The sequence below is a fragment of the Alosa sapidissima genome, chromosome 4 (assembly GCF_018492685.1).
Source record: "Alosa sapidissima isolate fAloSap1 chromosome 4, fAloSap1.pri, whole genome shotgun sequence".
NCBI lineage: Eukaryota > Metazoa > Chordata > Actinopteri > Clupeiformes > Clupeidae > Alosa > Alosa sapidissima.
In genome coordinates, this window is record NC_055960.1 from 37,506,378 (window position 1) to 37,523,877 (window position 17,500).

At 46.8% G+C, this 17,500-nt stretch overlaps 2 protein-coding genes across 4 annotated transcripts in view; one reads left to right on the forward strand and one right to left on the reverse strand.

Moving 5' to 3' along the window:
* arhgap9 (Rho GTPase activating protein 9) overlaps window positions 1–17,500 on the reverse strand; it is a 68,600-nt gene that overhangs the window by 804 nt on the left and 50,296 nt on the right. Inside the window, exon 22 of one of the 3 annotated variants that reach the window (XR_006031045.1) lies at window positions 2,421–2,438. The exons of 1 other annotated variant lie outside the window; for it this stretch is intronic. The gene's annotated coding sequence lies outside the window, so the exon portion shown is untranslated. Of the gene's footprint in view, window positions 1–2,420; window positions 2,439–2,578; window positions 2,624–17,500 lie in introns of those variants that run through there. One more of the 3 variants, XR_006031043.1, reaches the window with a different exon arrangement.
* On the forward strand, window positions 229–13,947 carry LOC121707564 (zinc finger E-box-binding homeobox 2-like). Its single transcript, XM_042090216.1, has 8 exons — window positions 229–392; window positions 6,764–7,078; window positions 8,882–9,076; window positions 9,765–9,985; window positions 10,607–10,715; window positions 10,841–12,375; window positions 12,940–13,123; window positions 13,265–13,947. The coding sequence occupies exons 2-8, from the start codon at window positions 6,826–6,828 to the stop codon at window positions 13,945–13,947; spliced, it is 3,180 nt and encodes a 1,059-aa protein (XP_041946150.1). The 5' UTR covers window positions 229–392; window positions 6,764–6,825.

Sequence of the window (17,500 nt, forward strand, 5' to 3'; positions counted from 1 at the left end):
TTTGTGAGTGTCTTTGTGTTTGTGTAATTTGTATCAACATTTGCTTGTTTATGTAAATGTGGGTGCAGTCTGTGCACATGTGCTTGCTTGTGCGTGTGTGTGTGTGTGTGTGTGTGTGTGTGTGTGTGTGTGTGTGTGTGTAAGTGTGTGTGTGTGTGTGTGTGCATGCTCAGAGATGTGATAGATATGAGGGGGAGGTGTTTGCACTTAGATGTGGTGTAACTGAGTCATTGTTAGAATGTCAAAATAGCGGTGTCAAATTATTCTCTTCACGAGTATGAAAAAACGTCGCGTTCGCTTAGATCAGATGTACACACACACAGGACCATCCTCCATGACTGTCCAAGGCGAACTGGACTAACATGATCACTTACTCAAAGACCCACCGAAAGGTAACTCTCAGCGAGTCTGTACGTATGCGCTCAGCACTCGGTCTTCAGCACTCTCTGTTTCTGACCTTTAGCGTGTGTGAGGCTCGTGGTGGCCCTACCACAGGAATTGTGCTTTGTAGTCACACAGACCTAGGTTATAGAAAGATTTTTCTAAGAAGAACATGCTGCACATTTTTGTCAGCCGAACAATAGCCCTATAATCCGTGGAGTACGTAAAGGGTAGTAAAATGTGTGTGTGTGTGTGTGTGTGTGTGTGTGTGAGTGTGTGTGTTTGTGTGTGTGTATGTTTATGTATGTCTGTGTCTGTGTGTTAGTAGTAATAGTAGTTGTAATAGTAGTAATAGTGGTGGTAGTATTTGTTGTTCGTTGTAACACTATTTAATGAGTGTTATTCCTCATTTTGTAAGTAACTTTGGATCAAAGTGTCCGCTACATTAATAAATGTAACTATAATGTTGTGTGTGTGGTGTGAGTCTGTGTGTGCTAAATTAATAAATGTAACTATAATGTTGTGTGTGCGGTGTGAGTCTGTGTGTGCTAAATTAATAAATGTAACTATAATGTTGAGTGTGTGGTGTGAGCCTGTGTGTGTGAGTTTAGGTTATAAAGGGACTTTGAGCAGAAAATGTTAATTATAAAACTGATAAATGTTGAAATGACCATATATATGTGTGTGTGTGTGTGTGTGTGTGTGTGTGTGTGTGTGTGTGTGTGTGCATTAAGCAGCACGTTTTTGCACTTGAAAACGGACATCAGCAGGTGTGGTAAGAACACCATGTTGTGGATTTCCTTTCCTCTACCTTTCCGCGTGAAAAAAAATGAATCGTGAAAATGAAATCGTGACAGATAAAAATGGGTGCACTTCAAAAGATCCAGATGCTACAATGGCCTTTTGGAGAAAATACATGTCTACACCTTTTGTCTTTGTGTGGTTTGTATTAGTTACCACTTAAGGAGACAGAAATGTGTTTAAATTCACATAAGCATTTCATACTTTTGGCAGCAAAACATGTCACACATTTACACGTCCAATCATTTTTCCACCCCTGCAAAAATCAAAAGGAGAACGTTTCTTTTTTCATGAGCCAACTTCATACATTTGCCAGACAAGGAGTTAATTGAATTTATTTTTAATCTGAGGGTCTGCTTATCATTAAGTTTTTATGACATTTTGCCTCCCCCTTATAGAAATCATGCTTAGTGGGACTTGAGTTTGCGTAAAGATTTTTATTCAGAATGAATGAAGACCTGGAGCTCCCCTGTGCCTGTGTGCACTCCTCACACTGTGATGCGTTGTCCTTATAGAATATCTGAATAAATAAATACCCCTGCAAGTAGCTCATTCCAGCATGACATGGAGTCTATATGCTTGATCAAAAACAAATGAAATGCGAAGAGTGCAAAGCCGTGCGAAGAGTGCAAAGCCGCGTCTTCATCTTATTTTTCTTTTTGTCTTTCTGCCATATTTCCTGTTTACATTATTGTTGAGATCAGGAGAGGTCACCTTGCCTCAGTGGCTCTCTCTCTCTCTCTCTCTCTCTCTCTTTCTCTGTCTCTCTCTCACTCTCTCTCTTGCTCTCTCTCTCTCTGGACGTCATGCCTTAATCACGTTGTGCGGTTTGGGTCATCAAGTGACAGGGATCTTTTTGTGCTTCACCATTAGCTGTTGAGATTAGCAAATAATGGCATGGCAGCCACAGACAAACAAATACCCAACTCCTTCTAATGACAACTGTTTGTATCAATAAGACTGGATATGAGGTCACAGTTGTATGATGACACACCCCAGCGTAAAAAAGAAGTGTGTCAGTGTTGTCGCGTTGTGGTTGGACTGTATGCTCCTACTGGAACACAGAGATATTCATGTCGTCAGCGTTAGTCCTGTCAGTCATCAAAACCCCTTCATGTAGGACAGGCTAGCACACATACACACACACTGGCAGAAACACATGAACACACAGACACACACACACACACACACACAATGAAAGAAACACATGCACTCTCTCTCTCTCTCTCTCACACACACACACACACACACACACACTGACACTTACCCAGAACAGTGTCTGCTGATGTTGCTACAGTGGAGCGGCGCATGAAAAGGTTCAGAAATGAATCATGCAGAGATCACGCTGCTGTATGTGAAATGGCAGTCCTCATTCGCAAGGCCTGCTTGTTCTTCTTCACCACCCCCCTAAAACACATACACACACACACACACACACACACTCACATACATATACATATACATACACACACCCCTCCCCACTGAGCTCACACACACGCACAGACACACACACAAGCACACACACACACGCATCTCCCCTCCAAACCCCCTGCACTGTTCAAAGATTTATTGGATCTGCTCAAATAAAAGACTTTGTGAAGAATGCACTGGCAATCCAAATAAATAAATCAACTGTGCGCATAATAAAAGCCATCCGCGCACGATGGGAGTTTAATGACAGCACATGCGGAGCAGTGACACTCTCTGCCACGGCACACTGAATTAGGCTCAATTTGGCCCTAATGTGCAGCAGGCCCAGGCTCGGTTGGGGCTCCACTGGGGCTCAGTGGCTTTACAGAGCAACCCCTGCTGGGCTAATAGTGCAACCCCAACAACACCGCGGTGCATGCCTCGGATAGCTGGCCAGTTAGGCACATCAAATTATACATACGGTACAACACACACACACACACACACACACACACACACACAGATGCACAAGCACACACACACACACACACACACACAGATGCACAAGCACACACACACAGATGCACAAGCACACACACACACACACACAGATGCACAAGCGCACACACACACACACACACACACACACACACACACACACACACACACACACACACACACACAGATGCACAAGCACATACACATACACAAGCACATACAGTATGGATGCATGCCCTTAGGTGGTGCACAAGAAAAATCCAGAAGAAGTGCATGATGGGATGAGTCCAGACCCGCGGACCTGAAACCCTGTGGGCTTGCTATTGCTGCTGTAGTGAGCCTGACTCTCAGAGTGTGAGGCCCGGACCCGGCGCTTTTAAGAGTAGAACCTCTGCTGATTTACATCTTTGTTCTGGAGAATGGTTTTTGAGAAAGCCGCAGAGAAACAGCAAGCACATGTTGGATGCGGGGCCGTGTGTGTGTGTGCATGTGTGTGTGTGTGCATGTGTGTGTGTATATGTGTGATTGTGTGTGTATTTGTGTGTGTGTGTGTGTGTGTGTGTGTGTGTGTGTGTGTGTGTGTGCATGTGTGTGTGTGTGTGCGTGTAACTGCAGTGCTGAGGACAGGGCTTGTGAGACTCTGCTCTGAGTAAATCCAGTGCTGAATGTTGGCGAGCTGACGCCTGCTCTTCTACCTCCCTCACAGCCAGATAAGCTGGTGCCAAGTCATTGCTGAAAAAGGTGGCACTTTTGAATTGCGCTGGTGGAGAGTGGAGGGGGGTGTTTTCACTCGTTTGCAAATGTGTGTTTGTGTGTGTGTGTGTGTGTGTGTGTGTGTGTGTATGGGGCAAGGAGAGATTGCATGTTTGAGTGTTGCTGTGTTTCAGTGTCCGTTCAACTGAATCTGTATATTTGTTTTGGTGTCTGTGTGTGTGTGTGTGTGTGTGTGTGTGTGTGAAGTGTGTGTGTGTGTGTGTGTGTGTGTGTGTGTGTGTGTGTGTGTGTGTGTGTGAAGTGTGTGTGTGTGTGTGTGTGTGTGTGTGTACACGAGTAACTGCTGGGAACAGCAGCTCTCAGGCCGTCGTATGTGCGTCGTTGCGTGGTACGCCATGATTAGTCACTAGTGGATGCCACAGGGCCCCATATGAGCCGCCCGCCCTGCTTACTCACCTGCACAGCACACGTCAAATGGATCGACCGACCCATTGCGTATTTCCATCACAAACCACAACAGGGGGCTCGAGGCAAACAGAGACTGTTTCCTCTTCCTGTTCTATTAACAAACACCTTTACGGTTTCTCACATGAGCACTGGAAACGTCCGGGACCAGACTGTTCGCACATCAGAGTAGCTGTGAAGTGAGTAGCTGCCTGTCGTAGCCCTAATCTAGATCGCTTATTTGAACATCACACACTCACACTTGTCATTTTAGGAGGGTTTGTAGAGAGAAAAACTGATAGCGCAATCGGTGTTATCTGAGTCTGGCACATCCTCTACCGGTTGTAATTACTGGAAAGTCCATGCGACGCATGGCAAAGCTTAGGGCGTGACATATGTTTGTCCGAACGTGTAGCTATTTGTGTAGAGACAACGTAAGAACTCGTGTAATTACTCCGTTCTACATTCTTTTGTTTTCAGACAGTTATGGCTGGGAAAGGGACAACATTTATGTGGTGACATTTGCAGGTTATGTAACAATGGGACAGCTGGCAATTATATTGTGCATTACAGTACATTGTTTTTTTTTTTTTGGTGAACTTAGTGGAGTTGTGACCTAAAATGTAACTGTTTTGTAATTAAATAAGTCAGTATATTTACAGAGTGCTTTTACATTCAAATAGGTAATTTACATCCTTTGACAGGTACATGAAAAAAATGATCATGTGGGGACTGCGTCTTTATTTGTAGTGGATATTTGAACGCTTCACTGGATGGTATTATTCATTTACAGCACTATTGGTCGGCACAGGAGATGAAATGAGTGAGTGATTGATATTTGCAGTGTGGTGGGAATGATCAGATGAAGGACCAATCAAATGGGAAGATCACAGCAAGTCCTCAAAGGAGTTTTGGAAATAAGAGTCTACGCTTTTAATCCCTGTCCATGTGTTTGTGATTGTCATTTATTGTCTTTCTTTTTTGCTCTGGGAAAGTCCTGCAGAGCTCCATAATTTACCTCAGGTTTTGTTGAAAAGGGATAGCATTTTAGGCTAACATTCCCTGCACTTTCCTTCCCCTTACTCTCTCTTGCCTCAGAGGGTTTTTGTTGCCGGCCCATAATTATGACATTAAGGGGATTTCAGAAGATCTTGCAAACTTTTGGACAGAGATGGTGCAGGGATGTTGGATGTATTCAGTATGTGTGTGTGTGTGTGTGTGTGTGTTTGTGTGTGCGTCCGTGCGTGTGCGTGCGTGCGTGTGCGTGTTGGATGTATTCAGTATGTGTGTGTGTGTGTGTGTGTGTGTGTGCTTTTGGACAGAGATGGTGCAGGGATGTTGGATGTATTCAGTACTGCCTCCCTCCCGCTGAGACTGTCACTCAGACACACAAACTGTCTAGTGCGCTCCGTGCATACCAAAAAACCTTACAATGTCAAATCACATATTTTACCGTAGTGTAATTTTACAACTAAATATTTTGTTTGTTGAAGGTTCATGGAATGGAAATGAAAACTTTAAAAACAGAGAGATGTCACACTGCAGCTTTTCTTTTTCTCTCTCTTTTAAAAAAAAAAAAAATGTTCAGAAACTCAAAGCATTGAATATGTGCACTCACTGTAAATCATTCCAAATAAAAAAGTAAAATAGATGTCACAGCAGGGAGGGCTGAGCTATAGCTGCCGACTGTAAACACACAACTCGGCCACCAGCTCTGTAGAAAGCAACCCACGCATAGGTTTCTAATAGCAAGCCGATTGAAATCATGCACAAGTTTGATTCGGATAATCTGATCTCAGCTGTGATAGTGTGTACGTGAAGAGCTGTTGTGTGTGTGTGTGTGTGTGTGTGTGTTTCTGTTACATGTGGGAGGACAAGGAACGAGTAACGAAATTCAGAGTGCATACTGTGTTCTGCAAGTTTTTCATGTGATTCTCGGTGTGTGTGGTTTTTCTTACCAATTCCACATTAATTATGAAATTTCTGCTTTTATTGTCCCTTTTACATTCAAATTGTATATTGTTCTGGTGACTGTTTATGACCTTGTGTAACTGAGCTATGTCACTATTGAGCTTCAGTGGAATTGAAATCCAGGGCAGTTATCTTGCAAATGTAAAAACTGTAATCTAGTACATTAAATCTTAAATTCTCTAAGATGAAGTAAAAATGAGCAAGACAGCTTTACTGGTTATTTTCTTATTAAATTTCCTTTTGAATAGAGAAAAAAGCCACTACTGTCTAAAAAATCAGTGAAGCAAGAGAAAATTGTCTCAGTGAAGCAAGAGAAAATTCTCATGAAGAGTTTTGTACTTTAGAATAAGTTTGATAATGTGGTTTGCAAGTCTCACAAAAATACTTACTTTCATGTTTCCCCAGTGTGTCATAATGTCACAAGACAAACAAATCTGGATGAGCTGACCTTTCCTGTTGTGTTTTTCCCTCTCTCTCTCTCTCTCTCTCTCCCTCTCTCTCCCTGTGTGTATGTGCGTGCGTGTGCTTGCATGTGCGTTGGCAGTCGACATCGAGAGGCTGAGTTCCTTGAGCTCGGAAGGGGAGGATGATCTTCTCCTGTGGGGCATGGAGGCTCAGGACGCGGCCGAGCTCCAGGACAAGACGAGTCTGACGCCCAGCGAGGGCACCGAGCCCGGCAGCCCGGCCCGCTTCACCCGGGCACACAGCCTCAGCCCCGAGCCCAGCCCCTGGGCCTCCTCCACCACCACCACCAGCACCACCACCACCGCCACCGCCGGGGGAGGTGAGGGAGAGGGGGGAGCCCTGAGTGGCGTGCACAGGGATGGAGACAGGGCAGCGCCAGCGCCAGGCGTCTACAGTGAGTGCGCTTCACACATGGGCCTTATTTGACACATTCGTGGGCCATGAGTCATTAATTAGGGGGAGGTTTTTCATGTGGTGGCGTGCTCTCTCTGGTTGAAGTGGCAGAGAGAGGGCATCATGAGGATACACAACGCCTGTTTATATGGTGGAAGGGCCCTGGCATGGCAGTGGCACTGGAGCTTGGCAACTTGGAACTCAAAAGCCGCTGGGTGATGTTGAGATAACAAAGCCACCGCATTGTCGTAAAAGTCATGCTTTTTTTGGATTTTAGTCTGTCGTTGACACAGGGGCCTTTCAGTCAAGCGTTACACACGATTTGTCTCCTAGGCAGTTCCTCGAATCAAACGAAGTGATGCTAATGTTAGGCAATCAGAACTCGAGCATCTCATGCTATTCATTTGCATTTTTTTTTAAAAGGAGATCAAAGACACCCAAAGATCAACTACAAACAGGCACTTTCCTCTCTTTTACTCTATCCCCTCATCTTTCTCCCTCTCCCGCCCTTTCTTGCTCCCTGCTCTCTCTCTCTCTCTCTCTCTCTCTCTCTCTCTCTCTCTCTCTCTCTCTCTTTCTTCTTTTTGCCCTTTATCTCTCTCCCCACTCCTGATCTTCATTTCTCTGTCTCTCTATCTCCTCTTTTTCTCTCCCTCTCATCCCATCCCATGTGTGTATGCTGTGCCTGATGAAGGCGAGGCTGAGTTTTTACAGCACTCAACCACGTCGGCTCGTCCCTGGCCACATGAGACAGGCTCGAAATATGATGCCCACATCTGCAAACATTTGAAAAATCCTCCGCAAAGTCGGAATACAGCGCGCACGGGCTGGCGTTCCCATGCTGAGCTTGTTCTCCTCACATTACAATGTTTTGGTTTATGTACGGTGGCTCAAAAGCACTTAGACTCTCCGTGAGGCATTCTACCATGTTGGTGTTTCTGTCACTACCACCGTTTGTCTTAGGTCATTTTTTTCCACCCGTCATTTTTCAAGTCAACTTTTTCTTTTTAAAAAACTCAACCACCCGGAGGCATAAACAAATTTCTCTCTCTTTACACGGTTTGCTTGACTCCAAACCAGAACTCGCTCTGGTGCTCAAACGAGCTGCGTCCCCTTTAGAATGCATAACGAAAACCATGAACAAAATCTATGTAACAAAACGCAACTGTCGGGAAAAGGTTTTGTAATATTAAAATGCATATACCGTACATAAAATTTACTTTAAATTACTGTAAATAAAAGAAATGTCTAACTTCAGTTAGACTCCCATGATGTTTAAAATTAACACACTGAATTTTACATATGACAGCTGTGATCAAATGCATTTTCAAACAATGCCATCTGAAAATGTGGAATCAATAAAGTGGTTTGTGTGTTTTCCAAATGAATGGATCATTTACAAATGGCACAAATAAACAGTCAGTGTGTGCACTCCAACAGGCGTATCCATGCACTTCATGCTCTGTAGCAGAAGAGCTTTCATTTGAAAGGCTGAAATGATTTCTGCAATGTCAATACGAATGCATTTTTCTCTGCATTGATATAATACAGAACTACTGCCATGGAAACCTGAAGTCAGATGTCATAAGGTTAAACAACCTGACAAGCACATGAAAATAATAATGAAATTATAATGAAAAAACCTGAGCAATTGCTCCCCAACACAACATCTTTCTAAAATGATGTCACAGCATGAAGTCAGGACATTTGATATTTAACCTTTTCCTCTCTGCACTGGTTTGATGTTGTTTTGGCCGGATTTGTAGACTGACCGGTGGTGGTCATTGTCATTGTATTGTTGCAGGTCGGGCCGAGGAGGAGCTGGCCCACTACGACTTCTTGGACCAGCTGAGGAAGGCGTCCCACGCTGGCGGCCTCCTGGACGGCCATTCGCACAACGGCAGCGGCGGCACGTACCAGCACCACGTCCGAGGTGTCCACGACGACACGCCGCCCACCTGCTGGTCGCCGGGCGAACATGAGTCACCGGACGGTCGAGGTAAAGCCCCCTGCTGGTGGATGGACACGGCTCAGTTGAAATGCCGTTACTAAAAATAAATAAGAAAGAAATGCCGTTATTGCGCCAATGGCCACCACTGCAGCCCAGGTGCTTCCCCAACCAGGCCCACTGACATCTGTGACTTCCCCACTGGTCATGAATCCAATGATTCATGATTCAAGAATCATGAATCAGTTTTACACAGCATATTATATAGATTAGTTTAAAGCTAAAGCTATGCTGTGGTGAAAAGTCAGATCAGTCAGCCAGGCTTGTGTAAAATTCCAGAATTGAATTGAAACTGGCTCTTGAATTCCAATTCAATTCTTGAATTTCACTTGCATTTCAATTGAGGTAGCAAACAGGAAGCAGAATTGCAATTCGAATTGTGCACAACCCTGCAGTCAGGTAGGGTAGAGTGTGTGTGTGAGTGTGTGAGTATGCTGTGGTGACAAGTCAGATCAGTAGGGTGGGGATTTTAATAAACTTTGTGACAGATGTATGGAGAACATTTTCCATCCATCAGGTGTTTGCAATAAACAAAGGATCCTGTGTTTCTGGTGTGTGTGTGTGTGTGTGTATGTGTGAGTGAGTGTGTGTGAGAGTGTGTGTGTGTGTGTGTGTGTGTGTGTATGAGAGTGTGTGTGTGTGCATTCGTGTGTACTCACCCCAGGTTATCATTTTGCAGACGGAGTCCCGTTGAGCCCCGACGCCCTGCGAGGTCTGCTGGCGTGTCCGTTCTGCCAGCGCACGTACCGGCGCGAGCCGGCCCTCCGCGAGCACATCAAGTTCTGCCACGAGCGGGACGAGGCCCAGAGCGTGTGCCCCATCTGCGGCTTCAGCTCGCCCTACCGGCCGCAGATGGAGCGCCACATGCTGCTGCACAGCCAAGCACAGGACAGGGCCAGGGTGAGTCCACTCTATAGGTATAAGAATATATACTCTTTTGATCCCGTGAGGGAAATTTGGTCTCTGCATTTATCCCAATCCGTAAATTAGCATTAGCACACAGTGAGGTGAAGCACACACTATGCCTACTGATCGGGGTTCGAACCGGCAACCCTCCGGTTACAAGTCCGAAGCGCTAACCAGTAGGCCACGGCTGCCCCCTCAATATAGGGGACCCTATTATAGACCCTCACCACTGCAGAAACATTAACAAACATGTGCGATCCGAAGGCATTTCTGGCGGCTCAGAAAACAACGTTGAGGTCATGGTAACTTGTGGACGAGCAAAAAAAATAGTAATTGTCGAGCCAAGCTCTAAAGTCTGATTCATTTTCATTTCAAAGTGTCTGCTTTGGTTTTGAACGTTTCACGGAAAATCCTCTAGGTATAGATAACATCAATGCTAAACATGTGTAGTGTCCTCTTAGCTGTGATACTAACTATGCTGTGATAGATAAGGTATATTTGCAGAGATATAGTATGTCTCTATATGGAGAGAGAGATGCATACATACACACAAAGTGACACACACACATTAAACAAGTTCACACTGTTTCATATCTGTTCATATCTGTCCACCAGCAGCCTCTTTCTGACCCTGCAATGGAGAACAGGAAGTTCAAATGCATGCAGTGTGGGAAAGCCTTCAAGTACAAGCACCACCTCAAGGAGCACCTCAGAATCCACAGTGGTAAGACACACACACGGGGCATGGGATGCTAGCATGGCATGGCGAGGGGACCCCTATGGCCTCCTCGTGTTTCTGTGAGCTGTTAAGCGGGAGATTAAGTGGCTTGTGCCTCCCTCTCTTCCCAGGTGAGAAGCCGTACGAGTGCTCCAACTGCAAGAAGCGCTTCTCCCACTCGGGCTCCTACAGCTCGCACCTCAGCAGCAAGAAGTGCCTCAACGGGGGAGGAGCAGGAGGAGGAGGAGGAGGAGGAGTAGGGCCCTTTAACGGCCACCACCACCCAGCCTACCTCCACTCCCCCACGTCACCCCCTACAGCCGGAGGTCGCAACAGCGGTATTGGGAAGGGCTCTCCGTACACCCAAGAGAGGCAGCTGGGGCAGTTGTCAGCTGACCACCACCCAGGCCTTCAACAGGAGCCGGTCCGGGGTCAGGACCTGAGCCGGCTGTGGGACCCCACGGCAGAGCTCTCGCTCCGGGCCAGCGTCTTCAAGGGCACCACCCTGCTCCCCTACCTGCACTCCGGGAGCAAGTTCGAGCACCTGCTGCAGGAGATGCTGCGGAGGGAGGTGCAGCGGCAGGATGGGGGTCCCCTCCGGGAGGAGGAGAGGCCGGCGGGCCGGGCCGGACGAGAAGCCAGGGGCTCGCCTGAGGGGGGCAGGCCCAGGGAGGGAGGGGTGACGTGCCGCTGGTGCTCCCAGCTCTTCCCCAACGGCGCAGTGCTGCTGCAGCACGAGCGCTACCTGTGCAAGATGAGCCGCGGCGAGACCGGAGCCACCGCCGCCGAGGCGCTCGACAACCACCGGCCCAAAGACGGCTCCCCGCTCAACTTCTCCAGGCCCGCGCACGGCCCACCAGAGCCCCCGAAGACGCCCACGACGGCGGCGCTCAGCAACGGCTTCCCCAAAGAGCGCTCGCCGCTGCAGCGCAGCCCCTGGCAGGCGGTGCCCCAGCAGCTCCTCGTGGCCCTGCACTCGCCCATGCAGCCCGGCCTGCCCTCTCGTCCCTACTGGCCCAACCCCGAGCTCGGCAGCCCCGGCGGCAACACTCCGGTCAGCCCGGCGGCAGCTGCCGACATGCCCTCCACACCCCTGCAGGACCGCAGACGCCTGCTCTCCTCGGGATTCGCCTCCCCGCTCGGCCTGGATCTCTCCAACACCACCACCGCCTCCTCCGTCGGCACCGCTCTTGGCTCTCCCCCGAGCCGACCCGCTCCGCACTGCAGGACCCCCGGGTCAGCCGGCTCCCAGAACGAGCCCCTGGATCTGTCCCTGCCCAAGCACCAAGCGTTGGACCACCCGCGGGAGAGGCCCTGCAACGGCACGCCGCGGGCCGAGAGGAGAGACTCGGACGGGCCGTACCGGAGGCTGTCTCCTCCCCCACAGCCACTGTCGGGGTACGGGGGAGCCCCCCCACTCCAGCCCGGCACCCCCGCTTCCTTCGTCGGGGGAGCCCCCATGTTCGGGGGCTCTGTCTATGGGGCCTACCCTCTGTTCAACCCCATGATTCCTGCGGGGCTCCGAGGCGCGGGCCACGAGAACATGCCATCGCTGCCCGTCAACAGGGCGGCGCCAAACGCTTTCCTCTCCCCCATGGCATACATGCTGGACTCAGACACCGAGTCCGTGCTGAAGAGGATCCATCAGGAGCGACAGGCGCTAATGGTGAGACTCGATCGACGACCACCACACAGCCACAACAGTTTGTCTAGCGTCATATCGCAAAACCTTTGAATCTGAGCTTTGACACTTTTACATGAGAACAGCTTCAAAGCTTTGAGGTATCAAAATGACTAACGATGAGTGAGCACACTCATCTCCTCATCCGCCTCGGTTCTGATCGTCTGACCTTTAGTGCTTCCTCTGTGTTTATATGGTCCCCTAGTAGTATGTCATTGTTTAATCGGCATGTATACAGGTTGCATGTCGGGGGAAGCCCCATATCCACAGCACAGAGAGCAGGAGGCTTAATGGGCTGACGTTTTACTCACCCTGAATCATACTGTAACTGTACTGTAATATCACACACAACACTGCACACAACCTTCATTCTACTTTACAACAGAACGAGGTTGTCAGCATAAAAAAAAAAATATTCCACGCACAGGCTTTCATGATGTCGCGAAGCTCATAAATTAAACTCCCTCTCTCTCTCTCCCTCTCTCTCTCTCCCTCTCTCTCTCTCTCTCTCTCCCTCTCTGGTCTCTCTCTCTCTCTCGCTCATCCCAGAGTGAGGCTCTGAACCGCGGCTGCCTGGACTACCTGTCTGTGATGGAGGAGGGGCAGGACGGGGAGGGGGGCGTGGGGCGCAAGCGGCTGAGGAAGACGGAGGAAGGCCTGTACGCCTGTGACATCTGCGACAAGACGTTCCAGAAGAGCAGCTCGCTGCTGCGCCACAAGTACGAGCACACAGGTACAGTGACCCCCCCCATGACCTCATCCTCAAAAAAAGTTCACACACTCATCTCGCGATTTGGGTTTTCTACATGATGAGTTGGAGTTATTTACAGAATGCCGGCTTGTTTGTCTCCCCCCCCCCCCCCCCCCCCCACAGGAAAACGTCCCCACGAGTGCAAAATCTGCAAGAAGGCCTTTAAGCACAAGCACCACCTGATCGAGCACAGCCGCCTACACTCGGGCGAGAAGCCCTACCAGTGTGACAAGTGTGGCAAGCGCTTCTCGCATTCGGGCTCCTACTCCCAGCACATGAATCACCGCTATGCCTACTGCAGCCGCGACCACGACACCGACACCGACGGACCCGCCGAGGAGGCCTCCATGGGGGACGAGCTCCGCTACCCCAGAACCCCGGCCCTGGACCTCATTCCCGAGCAGAACGCAGCCGACGCCATCACCAACACCATCTCCACGACTCCAGAGGAGACGTCAAACTTCCTCAGCGACTCCAGCCTGGATGGAGTGCTCAGGGGGGAGGAGGAGGAGGAGGAGGAGGAAGACGAGGAGGAGGAGGAAGATGACGAGGAGGAGCGGGCGCTGGTTAATCACAGGCAGGAACTGAGGGCAGACTCTGGGGTGGGGGCAGAGGACCTCCGAGGGGGGGCGGCGTCACGGAGCCAGGAGGAACGGGAGGAGCAGGGGGGCGGCAGCTACCTGTCAAATGGGGGAGGAGGGGAGGAGAATGACCACTGTGGTCCAAACAAAGAGGATGCAGCCATGGAGCTGACAGTAGAGAAAAATGACCACAGCCCAGATGCAAAAAGTGAGGAGCAGGTATGAGATAGGATGGTCTACTGGTCAAAGTTAGGCCAGACTCCCATAAGCCAAGTATGGGGTTGCGGAGTGGGACAAGAAGTCTGCCTTAATGATCAAAATGTGAACAAGCCAAAATATCCCAAGTGCCTGAGGATAGACAAAGCCATTTTTAAAGATCTTGTCATTATCTGCCTATATAAGCCAAATCATCACCCACATACTTCATAAAAAGTAAAGTAAAAGTGAAGTGATAATAAATAAACGGAATGTACATATAGCTGAAAGGTTAACCGAAAGGAGAAGGATTACGACATTATAAGAAATTAAGATTGGACATTTTCAACTAGTTCAGTTTTTCCATTTCAGTGTTATAGAAAATCTGTAAATAACAAACAGCAGGAATCGGAAAAGAGCTGCAGTTGAATTTAAAGAGTAATATGCACATACAGTATATTGAAAGGCACTGGTGAAGGAGAGTCTCATGTACAAGCTCATTACTGTTTACTGAGAAAACATTCGCTCTGGACCGCTGCAGCTCCTCTGGACTGAAAACCACTGCCTGCATTGTGGGCCCTCGGCACCACTCCACACCATACTGCACAAAATGTATTTACATTTCCAGGAGAAATGACACTTTCTTGTAACGCTTGTTGAAATGTTTTCAACATCAGGACATGTGCCTGTGCCTTTCCCACCCAAGCTGTGCAATAGCCAACTGTCTCGCTACGTGACAAGGTCTTCCCAGTGCTTGCCATGTAAACACAGATATTCTGTGCATAGACAACTGAAACTTGGAGAGCTTTAACCGTGTCAATTTTATGACAGTATTAATTGTTTGTTAGTTCGTATTCATGGAGAAGTGGCCTCGGCGGCTAAGACCACACAGTATTAAAACATCTCTGTAATGAAGGCTCTGTTCTTGCAGTATTTATGAAGTGATGGGTTAGAAAAATTGAGTGTTTCATTGATTGCACCACAAATACACCATCCATCAAATGGCTCATGTTTACGGGGTTTCTCAGATGCAGTGTTCGGGAGCCATGGGCATCATTAAAGGGTTCTGCAAAGAATACGGTTGTTACGCTAGTATGCCCTGTAGTGTGTGTGTGTGTGTGCGTGTGTGTGCGTGTGTGTGTGTGTGTGTGTGTGTGAAACCTTGAACTAGAAACACTGTGATTCATTGGACACCAGATTTGATGCCAGTGTAGCGCTGGCCTGTGATCAACTCAGTATGGTCTGTGCAGAGAAACGCACTCCATACTGTAGCTGGTCTATTTGGTGCAAATGCACAGCTCTAGTGCACTCCGTTCACTTCAGTCGAGGTTGTGAATCTGTGTAGCTTTTACTGCAGTATTATACAACACGGTTAATGTGGTGCTCAGTCCTCCCTTACTGTTTAGCTTTAATTATGAACTTTTTGCTTTAAAACATAAACATCTTTTTACTATGCAGCATCTGAACTGTGTAAAATGCTCTGTTCTGATATCTTTTTTTTCCTCTTGTTATAATATTGGAGGGCTGGTGTTGAAATTTGTGAAAACAAATTGCATCAGTGCTAAATGAATTTGTTTACAAATTCTTTTTTTTTTTTCACTATGGTCTTGCCAAGTAGCATTGGAAAGTTGGAAATCATTTGTTTTCAAATTTATTCTCTTAACCTTTTTATACAATTTTTATAAGGGTTTTCAATTGTGAATACAATTTTGTAATAAAGATGTACATATTTTGAAACTACCTTGTATTTGTTTTTCTTTTTAAAGAATATTTCAAAGTATACATTAAAAAAAAGCATTTGGCAAAAACTGCTTCAGTGAAGATAACTTTTTGTAGTAGTCTGACTGCTTGAAGTATGGTATTACCTTTGTGTAAATATTTTTATTTTAATTTTTTTTAATGTTGAACATTACCATATTGATTTGTTGCAGTAATGGCCAAGTCAACAGGTTGATGTGTTAATGTGAACCTTTCACTCAGCAAGTCAGTGGGAAATCCTACAGTACAGAAATATCTTGAACACAGATGAGTGACTAGATTTGAATTTTTCCCTCCTACACAATATGTTCAACACAATTAGTCATTTAGAGAAGCAACATTAGAGACGCACGCTAACCGATTAAAATAAAGAAAGAAAAACGTAAGCGCAAGGAAAGGTGCTGTGTCTGAAAGAGTGTGTCTTGTGAAACTAATGAAACGTTTTGCCACATTGTTGATAAGCTGAATACTGAGAAAAAAAGTGTTGAGAATAGATACTCACAGGTACATTCCCACAAGCTATAGTCAAAATGTTTCTGAGAGGCACGTTCTCAGCAGTCACCTCTGTTTCCTATCTCTGTGTGTGTGTGTGTGTGTGTTGGGGGGAGGGGGTGATATTTGCATGCTGACTCAGGCGGAGGAGAGGTAGGTGGTCTCTAAAACCAGTAGCGACTGAAATAGGCAATGAAATAGGCAGGTGACATCATCTCACTGCCGACACTCAAACACACACCTACACACACATGAACGTGTGCACTCACACATACACATGCACAGAAATAATGAGGTCTCTTGTATGCATGGCTTCACATCTCAGGAAGAAGTGGGCTGTGATTCTCTAACATCTGCTGCTAACTGTTCCTGGCATGATCCTTCCTCTCTTTAAATAAACCTACCTGTGGTTACAACAGAAAGGTATTATCTTGAGCATACTGTAGATTACATCTGCATTTTTTAGTCATCCTTAGTTCTTAGGACAGCCAACAATTGTGATTGTAAATTACAAAGGTGTGTTTCACATTAAAAAGTTTAGGGGCAAGAAAAATGTTCCGAGATTTGATTTAAGCTTTTAAAGATGTCACCCGCACAAAGTTAATAAAACTGGCATTACAACACACAGCAAATAATTCAGTTCAGTTGACTCAAATCAATCTACTCTTAAAAAAACACTTAAAATTCCTGGTAAGCTTTTAGAACAGGACATGTGAGTCATATTGCGTAAATGAGCCCATTCATTTCTACCATAAAATTATTGAACACCTGGGCCAATTATCTGTGTGCTCACTCACTACATGGAGGAAACACAAAGCAAGACAGGGGTGGCACAAAACTGCAGCTAATTTAACATTTCTAAAAAAAAAAAAAAAAAAATCAAAACTTGACTGAACTGTACATAAACTGTAGCTGAACCACTAATAATGACTCTTAACCCACAAATAAACGGAGTTTCTCTTGTTCTGTAACATGCCAAGATGAGGTCACCACCACGGAGGCAGAGATTAAGCCTGAGAAAGCTCGAGCGCGACATTCACACACGCAGCGGCCGCCGGTCGGGGAACGTCGGGCGACTCCGAACAAAACACAAGGGGCTTGGTCTTGCCTGGGTTGACTGCAATTGGGAGATTTCTTTATTGTCACATAAATCTCTCAAATTACAGAATTTGGAGAGAGACAAAAGGAAAACATTTACAAGGGATGCAAGAATGAGATGAGTAGTTCTTAAAAAATATTTTTTTTTTTCCTGAATGACATTTCATACAATGGAAAGGTCGCTTTGTACAAAAGCCTTCTTTTTACACCGTATACGATAAGAATGGTTATTATA